The sequence below is a fragment of the Oculina patagonica genome, chromosome 1 (genome assembly GCF_052425735.1).
Source record: "Oculina patagonica isolate OP01 chromosome 1, crgOcupat, whole genome shotgun sequence".
NCBI lineage: Eukaryota > Metazoa > Cnidaria > Anthozoa > Scleractinia > Oculinidae > Oculina > Oculina patagonica.
In genome coordinates this window covers 4,382,324-4,398,187 of record NC_135758.1, presented here as the reverse complement: position 1 = coordinate 4,398,187, position 15,864 = coordinate 4,382,324, and the positions used below count along the sequence as shown (strand labels likewise).

The window sequence follows — 15,864 nt, the reverse complement described above, 5'->3', positions numbered from 1 at the left end:
TAACATATATTAAGGGGAAAATTTGTTAAATAACAAGGATTTCTTAAACTGAGAAAAATCGTGAAGATATCGATGACGTCATGTTGGATAACGAGTTTTGTAATGTTTTAATGCAGAATGAGCCGAAAGTTGAAGCGTCTTCAGAAAATTCTCGAAAATTTTCGGCGAACTTCGTAAATCTTCGCAAACGTTCGTATTGCCTTTGAACAACACTCGGATAATCTTCGGAGATCTTCGGTCTGGAAATTGCTCAAAATGCAACAAGTTGCTCGAGAGGAAAAAAGTTGCTCAAGGGGAAAAAAGTTGCTCGAAACATGAAAAGTTGCCAAAAAGTTGCCGAGCAACTTGTGGAAAGCCCTAACTCTAGCACGTGGTTCGAATCAATCATCTTTGTATGGAACATTGAGCTCTGTCAATTAAACTCTGTTATTGTCGTAGTCAGAATTTCTTGTCGAGTTCGTTTACGTCACGCACTTCTCTACCCCGTGTGATTTACTTGGATTTTTGGTTTGGTATTCTGTCCTTGTGAATTACAGCCATAAGGATTTGAAATAAAGGAAAATTCGAAAGCTATTTCCTACCTTGTGTGAGAAAAACCGAAGGCAACAAGGTGTGACAGCGGGAAAATAAGAGCTTTTAATTTTTTGAACATGGCGTCGGCAAACCAGGGAGAAATATGAGGCTGAGTTGATAACCGCTCTTTTTGCCCCTAAAACACACACGCTTTAAACAACTGTGTGTAAACATGTGATTTAAAGACTCCGATTATCCCGCTTGAGCCAATATGTGGGTGCGGCTATACGCACGTGGGCCGTGGGTTGACGCACCAGGCTTTTATTTTTATGCTCATCATGACCCATTTTTCTAACTATAGCGGGGAATGGGACGAAATTAAGTATATGGAAAAAAATGTTGAGTTAAATAGTTCTTGGAGTATCGTGTGCGTTCACTCACTAAAATCTTGGCTGAAATGGTCGATAAATGGTTTTATTAAATCAAAGAGCGTGGCCAAACGATAGGAAATTTGACTTCAGGAACTTTCAATTGGATTAAGCAAAACTAGAGACGCAAGAGAAGAAAACAATTCAAGCATCACGTTTTGCACAAAATAAAGAAATAAACTGGTTGAAAATTAATGCTTTCTTAATTTGCATAAAGGATAAAAACAAATGAATCCACAAATTGTTTATGAACTGTAAGGTATAAATAATACAAGAAGTATCTGAACTTTCAGATGCATACGTTCTTTATTTCTCGATTGAAGCTTTACAAGGAGATTCACGTTCCACAGCGCAGCAAAACGAGCGCTGCTACTGGGCTGAATATACCTCCTTTAAGAATTGCATATCTTGCGGCTTCCGGACGAGATTCCTAAGTAATTTTGAAAATAGTTCCGTGACGTGGCTTGCGTGATGTTTAGAGGCAGGCATGCATTGATGATCACGCGACGATCATTTTGCGTAATCACTAACAGGGCGAGTCACACGCAAAACGTCTCAAGATGGTCGCCCATTCTGTGGATCTTTTGTCCAAGTTTGCTCAGTTTAGAGACGAAGGTGAATTCATCGACGTTCGTTTACAAGTGAGTGAAGACGTCTTTCCAGCTCATCGCATTGTACTCGCTGCGAATAGCGATTATTTCCACGCCATGTTTACAGATGGAATGAAGGAGTCGAACCAGGAAGTGATCGAACTGAAAGACGAAAGCATTTCACCCGATGCTTTAAAGATTGTAATGGACTCCATCTACACTGGAGATCTTCATGTCAACGAGGAAAACGTATTTGATGTACTTGCCGCCGCTGATCATCTTCAAGTCCCAAGTGTTGTTCAACAGTGCTGTGATTTCTTGCTGATCGAGTTTGTTCAGCTCCGCTTTGATGTTCAAACGTACTGTCGCGTTTGGAATATCGCCGATAAACATGGTCTGAAAGATCTGCAGGAGGCAGCGGAGCACAAAATGGCATCGATGTTCAAAGAAATTTGTGAAAGCGAAGAATTTCTGACCCATATTGGCGCAGACCAATTACTAATCTTCCTCAGTCGAGATGACCTCAGTGCACCTTCGGAGACGTTCGTCTTCAAATCAGTGATGCAATGGATAAAACACAAGAAGGAAGAGAGGATGGAAGTTGCGGCCAAAGTTATCGGAGCTGTTCGTCTGGGGCTGGTGGATATCAGGGTTGTGCTTGAAGACCTGAATACTGAGGAGATGCAGCGAAATCCAGAGATCCACATGCAAGTTTATGAGGCATTAGTCTATAACAACATGCCTTCTCAGAGCTCCAAGTTTGCTATGGAGAAAACTAAGCCACGATCAATGAGTCCGGTAGGTAAAAGCTCTGGCTTTCAATAGTTAACATTTTTCGTAAAAGCAATGAATTCCCTAGCCTGCGTGTTAGCCGTCTGCTATTTTAATACCTCACGCGGAAAAGGAGCACCCAGGCATGAAACAATGCTATTTTGTTTACCGAAGTCACGCGATCGAATTTAACCAAGTCACGTAATTAATCGTTTTCTTGATAACAGACTATTGTCTGTTGACAGTTATGTTGTTTAAACCCAATAAGTTAAAAGTTTATTGCTGTGGAGTAAAGAAACATCTTTTAAGTTGCCGTCTGCCCCCCCCCCCCCCCCTTATGATTTTACCATCTAATACCAGTCAGTTTGCAGTAGTTCTCTTTCACCAAACTTATCACACTAGACGACCTGTTGCTCTAGATCAGGCATTGTCCCCTGTGATCCAGTGTTCTAGATGACCTTTTACGGTTATTTTTATTGATACGTTCTTTTATTTCTCACACAGGTTGTTATCGCAGTTACGCCAAAGGCTCAAATGCAGTTTTTTGACGTTGAAGCCAAAACATGGAAACCTCTGTCATCTACAACACCGTCAATTGAGGCAATTGAATGTTATTGTGCACAAACTGTTGGTAGTAAGTTGTTTGTTGCTGGATATGACCAAGGGGTTTATGGTATTTATCGTTATGACACAGAATGTAATGAGTGGGAAAAGCTACCACACTCATGTGGAGTAATCAGCAACTTATGTATCATAGAAGATTATATGTATGCGATTAGTCCTGATTGTAATCATATTCCACAAAGGTATAGCTTGTCTAAATGTCATTGGCAATCTTTCGCAAAAGCAAGTATCACTGGTGGTTATTTTTATAACAGTGGGGCAGTGGTATTGCATTCAAAGGTGTTCGTTCTTTATGGAAACAGAACTGCCCAATGGCAATTCAAGAATGCAGTGCTGTATTGTTTTGACCCAGATAAGAATGAATGGGAAGTAAAGGCAACAACCTGCCAGCCTCACTTTGGATCAAGCCTTTTTGTAGTTAATGGTAAACTCTATGTTGCAGGGGGTAACGTTACCATAGATACTAGTAATAATACTCCAAATGGAAATTATGCACCTGTAGAAGTTTACAATGAGGAAAACAACACTTGGTCTGTTGTTGAACAAAAACGTATTCCCCCAAACAACCTTGGTGCAGTGGAAATAGAAGGGAGGGTGTATTTCATCATCAACGAATTTCCAGTTGACAGTGGCATAAGAATTTCACCAGGGGAGCTTTACCCTGTTCCACTGGGTGAGTGGGAAAATTTAGGAAAAATTGACATAACTGCAGTTCTGTGCTATATGTCAGTAAAGAGGGAGAGTTTAAAAACAGAGTGATGTAGATTAAAAATTGCTATAAATGGCTGGTATTGACTGAGATATACAGAATACTTTCCTGTTTGGAGAATATTTCGTTAGGATTATAGTTTTCTTACAGAATAATGGTCTTTCGTTGAACAACAGAAACAACTCTAATTAAGAAAGCAATAACGAACAGAATGTGTAATTGCTCATTTTGTAAATTAGAGCGGTTTTAAATTTAAGTATCGTAAAACCAAACCAAAGCTATTACAACGGCCTATGACAAGAAACGATGAAAACTTGAAGCAAGTACATGACACCGGAGCCAAGCGCGAGGAAACGCGATTGGATTTGGTTTTGCATCTGATTGGTGGAGTAGTTGGCGGGAGATTTTTAAAGCCAATCGAAAAGCGCGGGTGCGTAAATGAAAATATTGGTAGCTTTTATATGGTAGCGTCTTGGTTAAGACACTGTATGGAAATTTGAAGTGCGACTTTAAAATGTGGAACAAAGTTGACAACTCAGTGGTTTTAAACTGTATCACATTGGCTGCAGTGCCTGCATTAACATTGAGATCTTCTTGCGTGCGTTGGGTTCAGTCTATGATATTTGCTGAGCAAACCGCTCAAGAAACGTTATTACGATTTTCCTTTTTTACTTTAACAGTATCAGAATAATAATTATGATTAAAAAACTTTAAGTAGTTTAAGTTACATTTTTGGTATATAAGTATAAACATTTCTAAAGTATGTTCAGTTGAATGGCTAAACTGGTAGACAAACTAACCGTTAAAAACATGACAAACCGTCAACTGCTTTAGCTGGTGCTTTCATTAGTAAGCCTGTGTGAGTTACAGAAAATGACAAATTATTAACATATACTTATCTATCAATGTTTAAAAGTTCTGTTTTGGATATTGCATAGTGTTGTGTCAAAGCTTTTAAAATTTATATACATGTCATATTAGTTGAATATCAAAACTTTACTTGTGGACGCGCAGGACCCTTTTTCATTAATAAATCAGTATTACCGAAAAAAAATATTTAGTAGGTGTTGTCTTAGAGCGGTTTTCACTTGAGTGTCGAAAGTAAATTTCCTTTGCTTTGGTTTTGCATTACTACGCTTAGTGATTGGCTTAAAAATCTAGCGCCACTTTCTCAGCCAATCAGAACTAAAATCAAAACCAATCGTGACTCGCTCGCGCACGTTTTCCCGCGCTTTGTGCCGGCTACGTGTATTTGCTTCGAGTTTTGATTGGTTTACTGGATTGTCTGTGACCTTTGTGATTGGCCAGAGTAACTACTTTGGTTTTGGTTTTACGATACTCAATTGAAAACTGCTCTATGAAGCACTAATACTCTGAAAAATTCCTGTTAAAAATAGGAACATATCGTTATTGTCGTTTCACTGGCAGATTAGTACTAGTGTTTAGGGTGACGTTTCATGCTCTTACTTTAAAGTTAAAACGCAGAAAATGCGATACATATTAATAGCAAGGGTCATGCGCGACATTGAACTGCGGTGTTAAATTTTTCCATCTCGTTTAGTATAGCAGTTGTTACCAGTAAATCTAGAAACTGTAAACGTCGTAGCCTGTTGAAAACTACTTGTAAAAATTATATATTGATGTTAGTTTTAATAAATTTTCTTGAAACCTTTGATAAGGTGGATACCGTAAATGAACTTATAAACGCCCACTCTCAAATAAACGCCTCGTATTAAAGAAACGCCCCACTTGTCTAATAGATGCCTTCTCCAAGAATCACCCCCAAACCAAGGAAATGTTTCATAGAGTAAAATCACGCAATATAGTTAGTTCCTTGCTTGACTCAGACATTGAAGAGGCCAATAACGCCAACATTGTTGACCCCGATGACGATGAACTGACATCGATATATAACGAACTATAAACGACATCAGCAGGCTTTGCATGAGGGCAGATTAGATTAGTCGCCTACTCACTAACTCTGTCTTGTATCTTATAATTACTCCGCTAGGAAACTACGCATCCTATTTGTTTTGTAACAGTTAATGATATAAACACCTCATATCTATTTCTCGCCTCTCCTAGGACCCATAAAATTTAATAGACGCTCCAGGCGTTTATTAAATCATTCTCGGTAGCCAGCTTCCTAAGGCTGGTTCTCATATGATCGTCCCGATCGTCTCTGTCGCCTCTGTCGCTTCAAAAAGTTTGCTTGCGATCGGGGCGATCATATGAGAACATTACAGAGACGTCTGCGACGATCGGGGCAACCGCGATCGCTTCGATCGCCCGTGTTCTATAATAAGGCTGGTTCTCATATGATCGCCCCTATCGTCTCTGTCGCTTCTGTCGTTTGCAAATTCTGAGGCGATCGAAGCGATTGGAGGCGATCAGGGGGTTCTCATATGATCGCCCCTATCGTCTGGTATATGCAAAATAGGGTTAATCAACCAAGATAATAATTCATGATCTTTTCTTTGGTCCCGCATATGAATATTCGATTTTATTCCGATCGGCGCACGTGTGTTTTTCAAAACTCTGATATCGCTTATGGCAGCCTTCGATGCAAAGGCAAAATTCGTGGCCTATTTTCTCATTATTGCCGTTTTTCGGCGAAAAAGCCAACCTCGTTCCCAGGGTCTCTCTCTCCCCGCCCCCAAGACCCTGGGAACGAGGTTGCGAAGAAGCAAAAGGGAGGCCAAACGGAAACGTAGCTCTGGGTAATACTGATGCACCATGGGACAGTTTTGTTCGCTTCGATCGTTTCCCTCTGTGGCAGTAGTTCTCATATAATCGTTCGCGATCGCCGCGGTCTGCGACCCATCGCCCGGATAGAACACGGGCGATCGAAGCGATCGCGATCGCACCGATCGTCGCAGACGTCTCTGTAATGTTCTCATATGATCGCCTCGTTCGCAAGCAAACGTTTTGAAGCGACAGAGGTGACAGAGACGATCGGGGCGATCATATGAGAACCAGCCTGATGCGGGCGATCGGTCGCAGACCGTGACGATATATGAGAGGGTCCTGAAGGGGTAAAATGGGAACTGGGATTTGCATATGTTTTTACTGGGAAATGGGATTCACAACCAGAAAATAGGAATGGGAAGCACGTCAGTACCCGAAAAAACATATATTTCAGGCTCAATAATATTCCTCAAGGCACAGTTACAATGTTGAAAACTCTGAAACGAAACCAACGCCTGCACGCAAGCGTCTTTCAAGTAGGGCTTTCCACAAGTTGCTCGAGATTTCCCAAAAAGTTGCCCGTAATTTCTCAAAAAGTTGCTCAAAAGTTGCTCCAAAAATCCAAAAAAGTTGCTTCTGATAATAAAAGTTGCTCGAAAGTTGCTCCAAAAAATCCAAAACGCTGCTTCTAATCAAGATAATTTCTCTAATTTCCCCTTGAGGGTAAGATTTCTAATCAGTTTTATACAATTTTACAGCAAAAGAAGTATCTTAATAACATATTAAGGGGAAAATTTGTTAAATAACAAGGATTTCTTTAACTGAGAAAAATCGTGAAGATATCGATGACGTCATGTTTGCTGACGAGTTTTGTAATGTTTGAATGCAGAATGAGCCGAAAGTTGAAACGTCTTCAGATGTTCCTCGAAAATCTTCGGCAAACTTCGTAAATCTCCGTAAACGTTCGTATGGCCTTTGAACAACACTCGGATAATCTTCGGAGGTCTTCGGTCTGGAAATTGCTCAAAATACAAGAAGTTGCTCGAGAGGAAAAAAGTTGCTCGAATGGGAAAAAGTTGCTCGAAATATGAAAAGTTGCTAAAAAGTTGCCGAGCAACTTGTGGAAAGCCTTACTTTCAAGCGGCGGTCAATTTTCCTGTCAGTGATATAGTTACTCAGCGGAATAGCTATGACTGAGCATGCTCAAACTAGCGTAATCCAATAAGGGCGAAACACATGCTCGTACCCAGGGTCTTCGTTCCCTTTGAACAGCGGTCCGGAAACGAGCAAGCTTGGAAGGTTCTGATTGGAAGTCCAACAATATCAGACTTCCGGTTGAATTGCGCATGCTAAGCTTTAAAAACCATGACTCAACGATCTTCTTGGTGTTTACTTCCGGTCATTTTATTGTTTTTAAAACCAATCAAAATCAATCTTGCAACTGGGTACGAGATTGGACGAAACATGTGACGGCAATTCCTCTACTAACCTAGTAACACACACGGAAAATTGTGAATAAGTCATTCCTCTGAACTGCTCACTCAAACATAGGCGTACGAGGCGGGGGAACGAGGGGGGTTGCAGCCCCCCCCCCCCCCCAGTGCCAAAATGTTTCGGGCAACAAGCCTAAAGAAAAAATGCAAAATAAGCTAAATAGTCTAGTCAACATTACGTTTAAAACGAATTACATCAACAGGAAAAGTATTGGATCTACGTTCGTTTCCTCTCGCAAATTGCTTTAATCATGTTCGATTTTTCTCGCAAATTCTGTGCGACTCCTCAGTTTTAATCAGTTGCAATCAGCTTTTCCACAACTTGAGCGTTTGCGCACGGTGGATTTAGTGCAAGATCTTGAAGCTGTTATCGTGATGTGATGAAGCTAATGCTTTCGATTCAAATGTTGAGTTCTCAGGGCTAGCTTGAAACTTTCAACGAAATGTTTTAAAACCCATTCATCCTTGCATGTTTTACACGCTTTTGTATTACCCTACTTTCAAATGGGGGAAAAGCAATGTAAATTGGCTCATCAAAATTAATATAATTTTTTCTGAAGTAGAGTGAATAAATTAAGGATATCCGAAAAAGGATTCACTGCATTGACACCTTCGGATAACGCCACTTAATTAATTTAAGAACTTAAGCAAGCAGGCGAAGTTTGTACACAACTATTTCAATGTATGTTTTATTTTTCATTTTACATGCCCCTTTATTCGGCTTTCCGCCCCCCCAGGACCGAAGGTGCCCGTACGCCTATGCAGTCAAAGAACTGGAGAAAACGTTAAATACGGATGTGTTGAGTTGAAAATTCTAGAAAACGAAAGGGATTTACCGATTTCAACTAGCAGATATAAAAACAGGATTTAGGACAATTAAAACAACACAGATACTGCACGTATAGTGCGTTTGAGCCTTGATTTTTCATGCACTGGGATTTACCAAAAATTTCATTGCTGGGACTGGGATTTGAGCAAAAAATAGGCTCGGAAATAGGAATTAAGAACCCCCCCCCCCCCCCCCCTTATAACCCTAAGAACCCTAATATGAGAACTACTGCCACAGAGGGAGACGATCGAAGCGATCCAAACTTTCGCATGGTGCATCAGTATATACGTATTACCCAGAACTACGTTTAATTTGGCCTCGCTTTTGCTTTTTCGCCGTAAAACGGCAGTAATGAGAAGATAGGAGGCCACAACATAGAAGTTTTAAAAAAACACACGTGCGTCGATCGGGGAATAACAACGAATATTCATATGCGGGAAACGTGAAAGACAAGATCATGATATATTACCTTGAATTGGTTGATTCACCCCTATTTTGCATATACCAGACGATCGGGGCGATCATATGAGAACCCTCTGATCGCTTCCAATCGCTTCGATCGCCTCAGAATTTGCAAACGACAGAAGCGACAGAGACGATCGGGGCGATTATATGAGAACCAGCCTTAAGGAAATAGTATTTTCGTGACCTCGATTGCGTGATGTTAAGGTCGCGCAGGACCCTTGCTCATTAATAAATTCATTAGCCAAATTTCTTGACAGAGTGCTATCTTGTAAAGCTTTAATTCGCTACATTTTGAACATCGATTTCTCTAAAATTTTTCAAGGATATTAAAGGGATGATGGAGTTACATCATGATTGTCCTTTTACTGAGAGATGACCGTTTACTGTAATGTTACAGGTTCTTAAAAGTTTAACTGCAGATAATGCGATTTTGTGTCCAAGTTTTCGGCTACTACAGCGCACCGAGTTAAATGATTATATAACCTAGTGATGAATCATAACCTCTTTTGTGTTATGACAAGAACGAAATTTTCGATTTCAAAAACTGCTAGAAGTTATCTGCTTCTAAGAGAGTAAAAATGTGAAATCTAAACTTTGAAACGTGCTATCTTCATTTTAAGAACGAAATTTCAAAATTCGCTCTTGTCATAACACAATAGGGTGCGCCAAGTTCATGTTCCTCGCGAATCAACTCTTGAAATTCTATATCGGCGAAGAAAACTTGGACACAAAATTGCAGGATTTTCCGCTTCCGAAGACCTTCCGAGTCAATGTTTACAACCGACGTGTGCTATATTCGCAGCAGTGAATCTAATTATGATAATTCTCTTTGTTTTCGAGACGAAGGTGAATTCATCGACGTTCGTTTAAAAGTGGGCAAAGAAGTATTTCCAGCTCATCGCATTGTACTCGCTGCGAACAGCGATTATTTCCACGCCATGTTTACAGTTGGAAAGGAGTCGAACCAGGAAGTGATCGAACTAGAAGAAAGCATTTTACCAGCTGCTTTTAAGACCGTGATGGACGCCATCTACACCGAAGATCTCCATGTTAACGATAAAAACGTGTTTGAAGTTCTTGCCGTCGCTGTTCAACTTCAAGTCACAAGTGTTGTTCAACAGTGCTGTGATTTCGTGAAGAGAGAATTTATCCAGCGACTTGACCTGCACAACTACTGTCTGCTGTGTACAGTTGCCGATAGACACGGTCTGAAAGATCTGCAAGAGGCAGCGCAGCACAAGATGGCTTCAATGTACAAGGATGTTTGTGAAAGTGTAGAATTCCTAACCCATATTACCGCAGACCAATTCTTCAACCTCCTCAAACGAGATGACCTTAGTGCACCTTCGGAGGCCTTCGTCTTCAAATCAGTGATGCAGTGGATTAAACACAAGAAGGAAGAGAGGATGGCAGTTGCCGCCAAAGTTCTCGGAGCTGTTCGTCTGGGGCTGGTGGACATCAAAATTGTGATTAAGGAATTGGGTACAGAGGAGATGCAGCGAGTTCCTGAGATTAACATGCATCTGCAAGAATCGATGATGCATAACTACATGCCTTCTCACAACTCTAAGTTTGCTGTGGAGAAAACTAAACCACGATTAACTGGAAAGGTAAGAATAAATGCCTTATAGTTGTAACAAGTTTTATTATCATTAATTAGCTAAAATTCTATTTATTAGTACTATTGGTTACGGTCACACCAACCCCGTCAAAATACAGCTACAAATTAAAATTAAGTAAATAAGTTTTGGTTCTGGTTTTGCATATTTGATGTTCATGAGGCTTGCAAGAGTATTCTGAATTGATAAATGGTAGACTTTATTAAAGTGTCAATGGGTATTTAGCTTAAAAAAAAAATAATTGAGGACACTATCTTTTACATAAAGTTATATAAAACCCGAAACAACAAAAAGAAACCACCGAAACGAACAAAACAAGCGAAATGAGCGAAACGCCAAAAACAACGGCTGAAACCATAGTTACTAACTATGTATGCTAAGAGCTAACCGTAAACATGCAGGCTAACCGGACTGCGTAGGAATGAAGTTACATTCCAGTTAGCCTGATTACGGTTAGATCTCAATAATGGTAGTGTTTTTTGCTTGTTGGGGTGATTTTGTTTCGTTTTTCCCGTTTCGGCCGTTTCGGTTGTTTAAAGGTTTACTTTCGGTGGTTTCGCACGTTTCGTTTCAGCGGTTTCGTCTCGCAGCGAAAAGTGACGAGTGCAGCACTGAATCGCTTTTGGCGACAAAGTTTACTTTATACACGTTCTCATTATACACCTTGTTTATTCATCAAAAGTTTTGCTTAAGCGTTTTTTTTTAATTGAGTTTGTTCGTGGTACAAGCCCGAGGCAAGTTCGAGTCAAGTCATTTTTTTGTCGTATGGTTTTATTTTCTGTGTTATATGTAAAATGATGTTCTATAGAGGTACAAGAACAGCAAGATTTGACTCTCTTTTTCAATGCCAATTGCGAGAGTTGATTCCTACATCGGTAGGCAGGCTAGCTGCTTTTCAATGAAGTAAACACGGCCTACTCGGCGTATTAATAATGTATACATACACCTTTTAATATTCGATGGTTTAACATATAATACGCGCGGATATTTTGCGAGTTGCGTAGTGAAGTCGCGAACAAAGCAAGACTGATGCCGAATTAAGAGAGCCACATAAAAAAAAATATATTCTGAATCAGATAAAAATATTTTTGAAGCGAAAAATATTTGAAATTGAGTCACTCGCCACTTCTCGAAATAGAACACGTGAGGGGAAAATACCTGTACATGTATTCCTCGTGGCCCGAGAAGAGCCACCAAGAAACTGACAAACTACTGGTGAAAGCTTACTGGAAAGGCGATGAATTCATTAAAGTTGAATGACGGTGCGAGAAATGCAAATACAAATTCAAAATATAATACAAATGCAAGAAAACTGATGGAGATGGAAAGTAGGGGTTTTCGTTATATTTCAATCTGTGCTCACCCGTGAAACACAGCGGAGAAATTAAGTGATCTTAAGTCATGTCTTTAAGTACCCATGCATTATATTCTCCAAAAGAACATTTCCGAGTTACCCTTTGCCTCTGTTTCGAAACGAGTCTACATGCGAAACCATTCATATAAAAATGAGCACGTAGTCTCGTTTTGAAACAGAGGCAAAGGTAAATCGGTAAATGTAACAAAAGGTAAATGTAACGGGGCATCTATAGAAAGTCGAAATTCCATGTGCGACTGCCTGATCACCTGGGCTTGACATTTTGGGTGGTCGTCTTTACGGCAGTCTCGATTGTATATTTGAAAGCTGCTTCCACTCGAGGAGAGAATTAAACTAAATTTTAAATTCTTACAGTAACACGTGAGTCTTACTACTCTATTAAGCGGCCACCTATTTAGCGGCCACCCTCCATTAAGCGGCCACTTTCCAAAGTCCCGATTTATTTGCCACTAAACTGCTGTATTTGATACCTCTATTCAACGGCCACCTTTTTTCTGTCATAAGTGTATTATTTATATGGTTTTTTACCTCTATTAATAATAATAATAATAATAATAATAATAATAATAATAATAATAATAATAATAATAATGTTCTTTACCCAGGGAGCTCACATCACCAAAGGTGTTATTCAGTGAGGCCCTGCAAAATAATAGTTCATTAAGCGACCAGCAAATTATATTTCCAAGCGAAATGGTGAAATATCTTGAGCACTATTTTTCACGTACTAACTGTTGATGCAAAAAGGCCTAAGAAACTTGTCAACGATGTTGTGCATCTTTTTCTATTCATTATCGACCGAAGAAATACACTGTACATTTCAACTACATGCCTTCTGTTTTAGAGCTACAACTATGCATTGGCTGGAAATGCACTTGATGTTTTGTTACAATGAATTTTAGATATCTTCATATATGTTCACTTTTTAAAAGCATTTTGCGATATAGAGTCAATAAAATCGTGTTTACTGCAATTTCTATACAATTTAAATGTACCTCTATTAAGCGGCCACTTTTCAAAGTCCCGAGGGTGGCCGCTTAATAGAGGTCGGACTGTAATCACAAACTCACATCTGTGTTGTTCATTTTTGCTTTACCTGCGGCGTCTTGTTTCAGGTTCTTGTGGCTATTCACCCTACAGGGACTTTACAGCCAAGCGCAGCTAAAAAAGACGGCATTTCTACCCTTAGCTCTAAAGATTCTTACCCTCCCAAGACTATGGTTCACTACTTTGATGCTGAAACCAAAATGTGGAAACCGATGCCATTTGTTGTACAGTTAGGTGAAGTAACTAAGTTATGCTTTAGTGCAGAAATTGTTGGTAATTACATGTATCTAGCTGCACGGGGCAAATTGAAATCCGGTAACCCTTTTCAGTATGTTTACTCTGTTTATCGTTACCACATAGTTAATAACACCTGGGAGACACTTCCACCTTTTCAAAACGTATCCAGTCAGATAAACTGCTTTTGTACTGTTGATGATTACATTTATGCAATCAGTAAAGACAATCCACCTCAGAGGTATAGTCTGGCTAATAACGATTGGCAAAGTAGTGGAGCTAAATTGAGCTTCTTTAACAAAAGTAGTGACAAAGAAAGGTTAGATACTGTAGCGGCAGTGGTTTTAAAATCTAAAATATATGTAATTCATGGATATATAAGAAATGAAAGTGAAAACAGGAAAAGTGATTGGAAACCTAAACCAGCTTTAGTGCATTGTTTTGACCCAGCAAAGAATGAATGGGAACAAAAAGCTTCAACATGTTATCCCCACTTTGAATCTTGTCTTTTTGTAGTCAATAACAGACTCTGTGTGGCGGGGGGAAAGATTTCTTGTGACCACCTAGGTAACCTATGTGGCAATCCAGCCCCAGTTGAAGTTTACAATGAGGCAAACAACACTTAATAATCCCCCAAACAAGCTTGGTGCAGTGGAAATAGAAGGGAAGGTGTATTTCATCATCAACAAATTTCCAGTTGACAGTGGGATAAGAATCCCACCAGGGGAGGAGTATCACGTTTCCTTAAACGGATGGGAAAATTTAGCAAAAGTTAGTAGCGAAGCAGTCTTGTGTTATCTGCCTGTAAAGAGAGAAAACTTGAAAACAGAGCAAGGTGACAATCAAAACAAAATGTAAAGCTCTTTGCACATACGAGCTTATCATGTGATTTGGTGTAAAGCGTAGCTAGCAGACTATATGCTGTTCAGTAAAATATGAAAGGAAGGTTTATGCATGTAGTGTGTAACTGTTTTCAGATGGAGTTACTAGAAAAATTAGTATTTAACTTTCGCGCCATTTTGTAGTTCCTACTTTGAGAAACTCAAGTGGACTGTTTTTAACTTAACCTAGCTAGGTGGACATTTCAAGGGCAAAATTTTGTTTTGCTACTTTGTTGTATAGTTACGGATTTAGAACTAAATCTTGTAAAAGGTTCAGTAGTGTAACAGCTGATGTAAGTCGTACAGCCGTGTAGCAGCTCTTGTTAACTTGTAATTCCTGACTGGTCCTCTTGTGTAACACTTGCTATTGTTTTGAGGGTTAGAGACTGTCACATTGTTCCTGTTGTTTGTTTTATTTTTCTTTCGAAGAGTAGCGAGTCATTCATGCGAGATCTTGCGAGAGCTGCTACCTGACAGTGGCTGACAATAGGGTTAGTAGTGCTATATAGTACTGTAGTACTTACAGTCAATGAGAACTGTTTTAAATTTAAGTGTAATGCGTTTTACTTTTTATTTAATGAAATGTAATTGCAAGTGCACAACATTTTTGTTTAATGTTACATTGACAATTAGCTTTTTCAACGTTAACAATATACTGTTGAGTTTAACAGGTGAAATGACTTAAAGTCTATAGCTTTGTATAGAGCAATTTTCGATTGACTGTCCTGAATCTGAAAACGAGGTAATCACTTTGGCCAATGACAAAGGACACATACAATCCAGAGAACCAACCAAAACTTGAAGCAAATACATGTAGCCGTAACGCAAGGGAGAATGCGTGTGAGCGAATTACGACTGATTTTGGTTTTACTTCTGATTGGTGGAGAAGGTGGCGCGAGTTTTTTTTAATTAAACTAATCACTAAACGTAGTAATGCAAAACCAAGAAAACACAAATTACTTTCGACACTCAAGTGGAAACTGCTCTTTATTATTCATGATTTAAAGCTATACTTTATTAGGACTAGAGAATGTACATAAGTTTTAGGCGGTGACAGTGGTTGATATAAAACATAGTTGTATTACGCGTTATAAAGGCCTGGGTAAACTAGGAAACAATGTTCCTTGTCGTGTTCAGTTCCAAGGCGGGTAAATTAGCGGGAAGCAAGGAAAATGTTTTTTTGGCCAGGTTGCTAAACAGGGAACAATGTGTCACGTATGCGCATAAATAAGTCAACATTGCTTCTATGGTGGCTAAACTAGGCAAAATACCGGTATGTTTCGGCAGCAAAAGTTGTGTCCGGGAAGCAAAAATGTAATGGACCTGAGGCAGAAACATTTTTTTTGTTTTCGTAAACAATGTTTTTGCAACAATGCTTCCTAGTTTAGCCAGGCCTTAACGTATACAATGAAATATAAGTACACGTAATAATCCGCTCGCTTTTTTGAGAATTTACATACTTCAAGAAATGTACAACAAACGTACTACATGGAAGATTGTATTAACATCATTGTCTCACGAGTCAGTATAATAAATTCATCTTTTGATCGTATGATGACTGAGTGTGTTGGTTGTTTTAATTATACACGAACTAGCTA

The 15,864-nt window shown here is 39.4% G+C and overlaps 3 protein-coding genes and 1 pseudogene across 4 annotated transcripts in view; 3 read left to right on the top strand and 1 right to left on the bottom strand.

Annotated features, from left to right (window-relative positions):
* The window catches only part of LOC144655327 (kelch-like protein 25), a 28,788-nt pseudogene extending 12,967 nt beyond the window's left edge, over positions 1 to 15,821 (top strand). The window contains exon 3 of the transcript XR_013571076.1: positions 13,627 to 15,821. The product of XR_013571076.1 is annotated as a kelch-like protein 25 (transcript). The remainder of the gene's footprint in view (positions 1 to 13,626) is intronic.
* Positions 1 to 15,864, bottom strand: part of LOC144650017 (3'-5' RNA helicase YTHDC2-like) — an 81,454-nt gene that overhangs the window by 8,065 nt on the left and 57,525 nt on the right. The window lies entirely within an intron of this gene.
* LOC144656115 (kelch-like protein 23) lies at positions 1,238 to 3,718 on the top strand. The gene is made up of 2 exons (XM_078516372.1): positions 1,238 to 2,329; positions 2,807 to 3,718. The coding sequence occupies exons 1-2, from the start codon at positions 1,502 to 1,504 to the stop codon at positions 3,683 to 3,685; spliced, it is 1,707 nt and encodes a 568-aa protein (XP_078372498.1). The 5' UTR covers positions 1,238 to 1,501; the 3' UTR covers positions 3,686 to 3,718.
* Positions 9,950 to 13,376, top strand: LOC144667297 (kelch-like protein 20). The gene is made up of 2 exons (XM_078528718.1): positions 9,950 to 10,720; positions 13,294 to 13,376. The coding sequence occupies exons 1-2, from the start codon at positions 10,049 to 10,051 to the stop codon at positions 13,297 to 13,299; spliced, it is 678 nt and encodes a 225-aa protein (XP_078384844.1). The 5' UTR covers positions 9,950 to 10,048; the 3' UTR covers positions 13,300 to 13,376.

Coding starts and splice junctions, on each gene's coding strand:
- LOC144656115 (XM_078516372.1), top strand. CDS start 1,502: ATGGTCGCCCATTCTGTGGATCTTTTGTCCAAGTTTGCTCAGTTTAGA. Junction 2,330..2,806: donor AGCCACGATCAATGAGTCCG/GTAGGTAAAAGC, acceptor TTTCTCACACAG/GTTGTTATCGCAGTTACGCC.
- LOC144667297 (XM_078528718.1), top strand. CDS start 10,049: ATGTTTACAGTTGGAAAGGAGTCGAACCAGGAAGTGATCGAACTAGAA.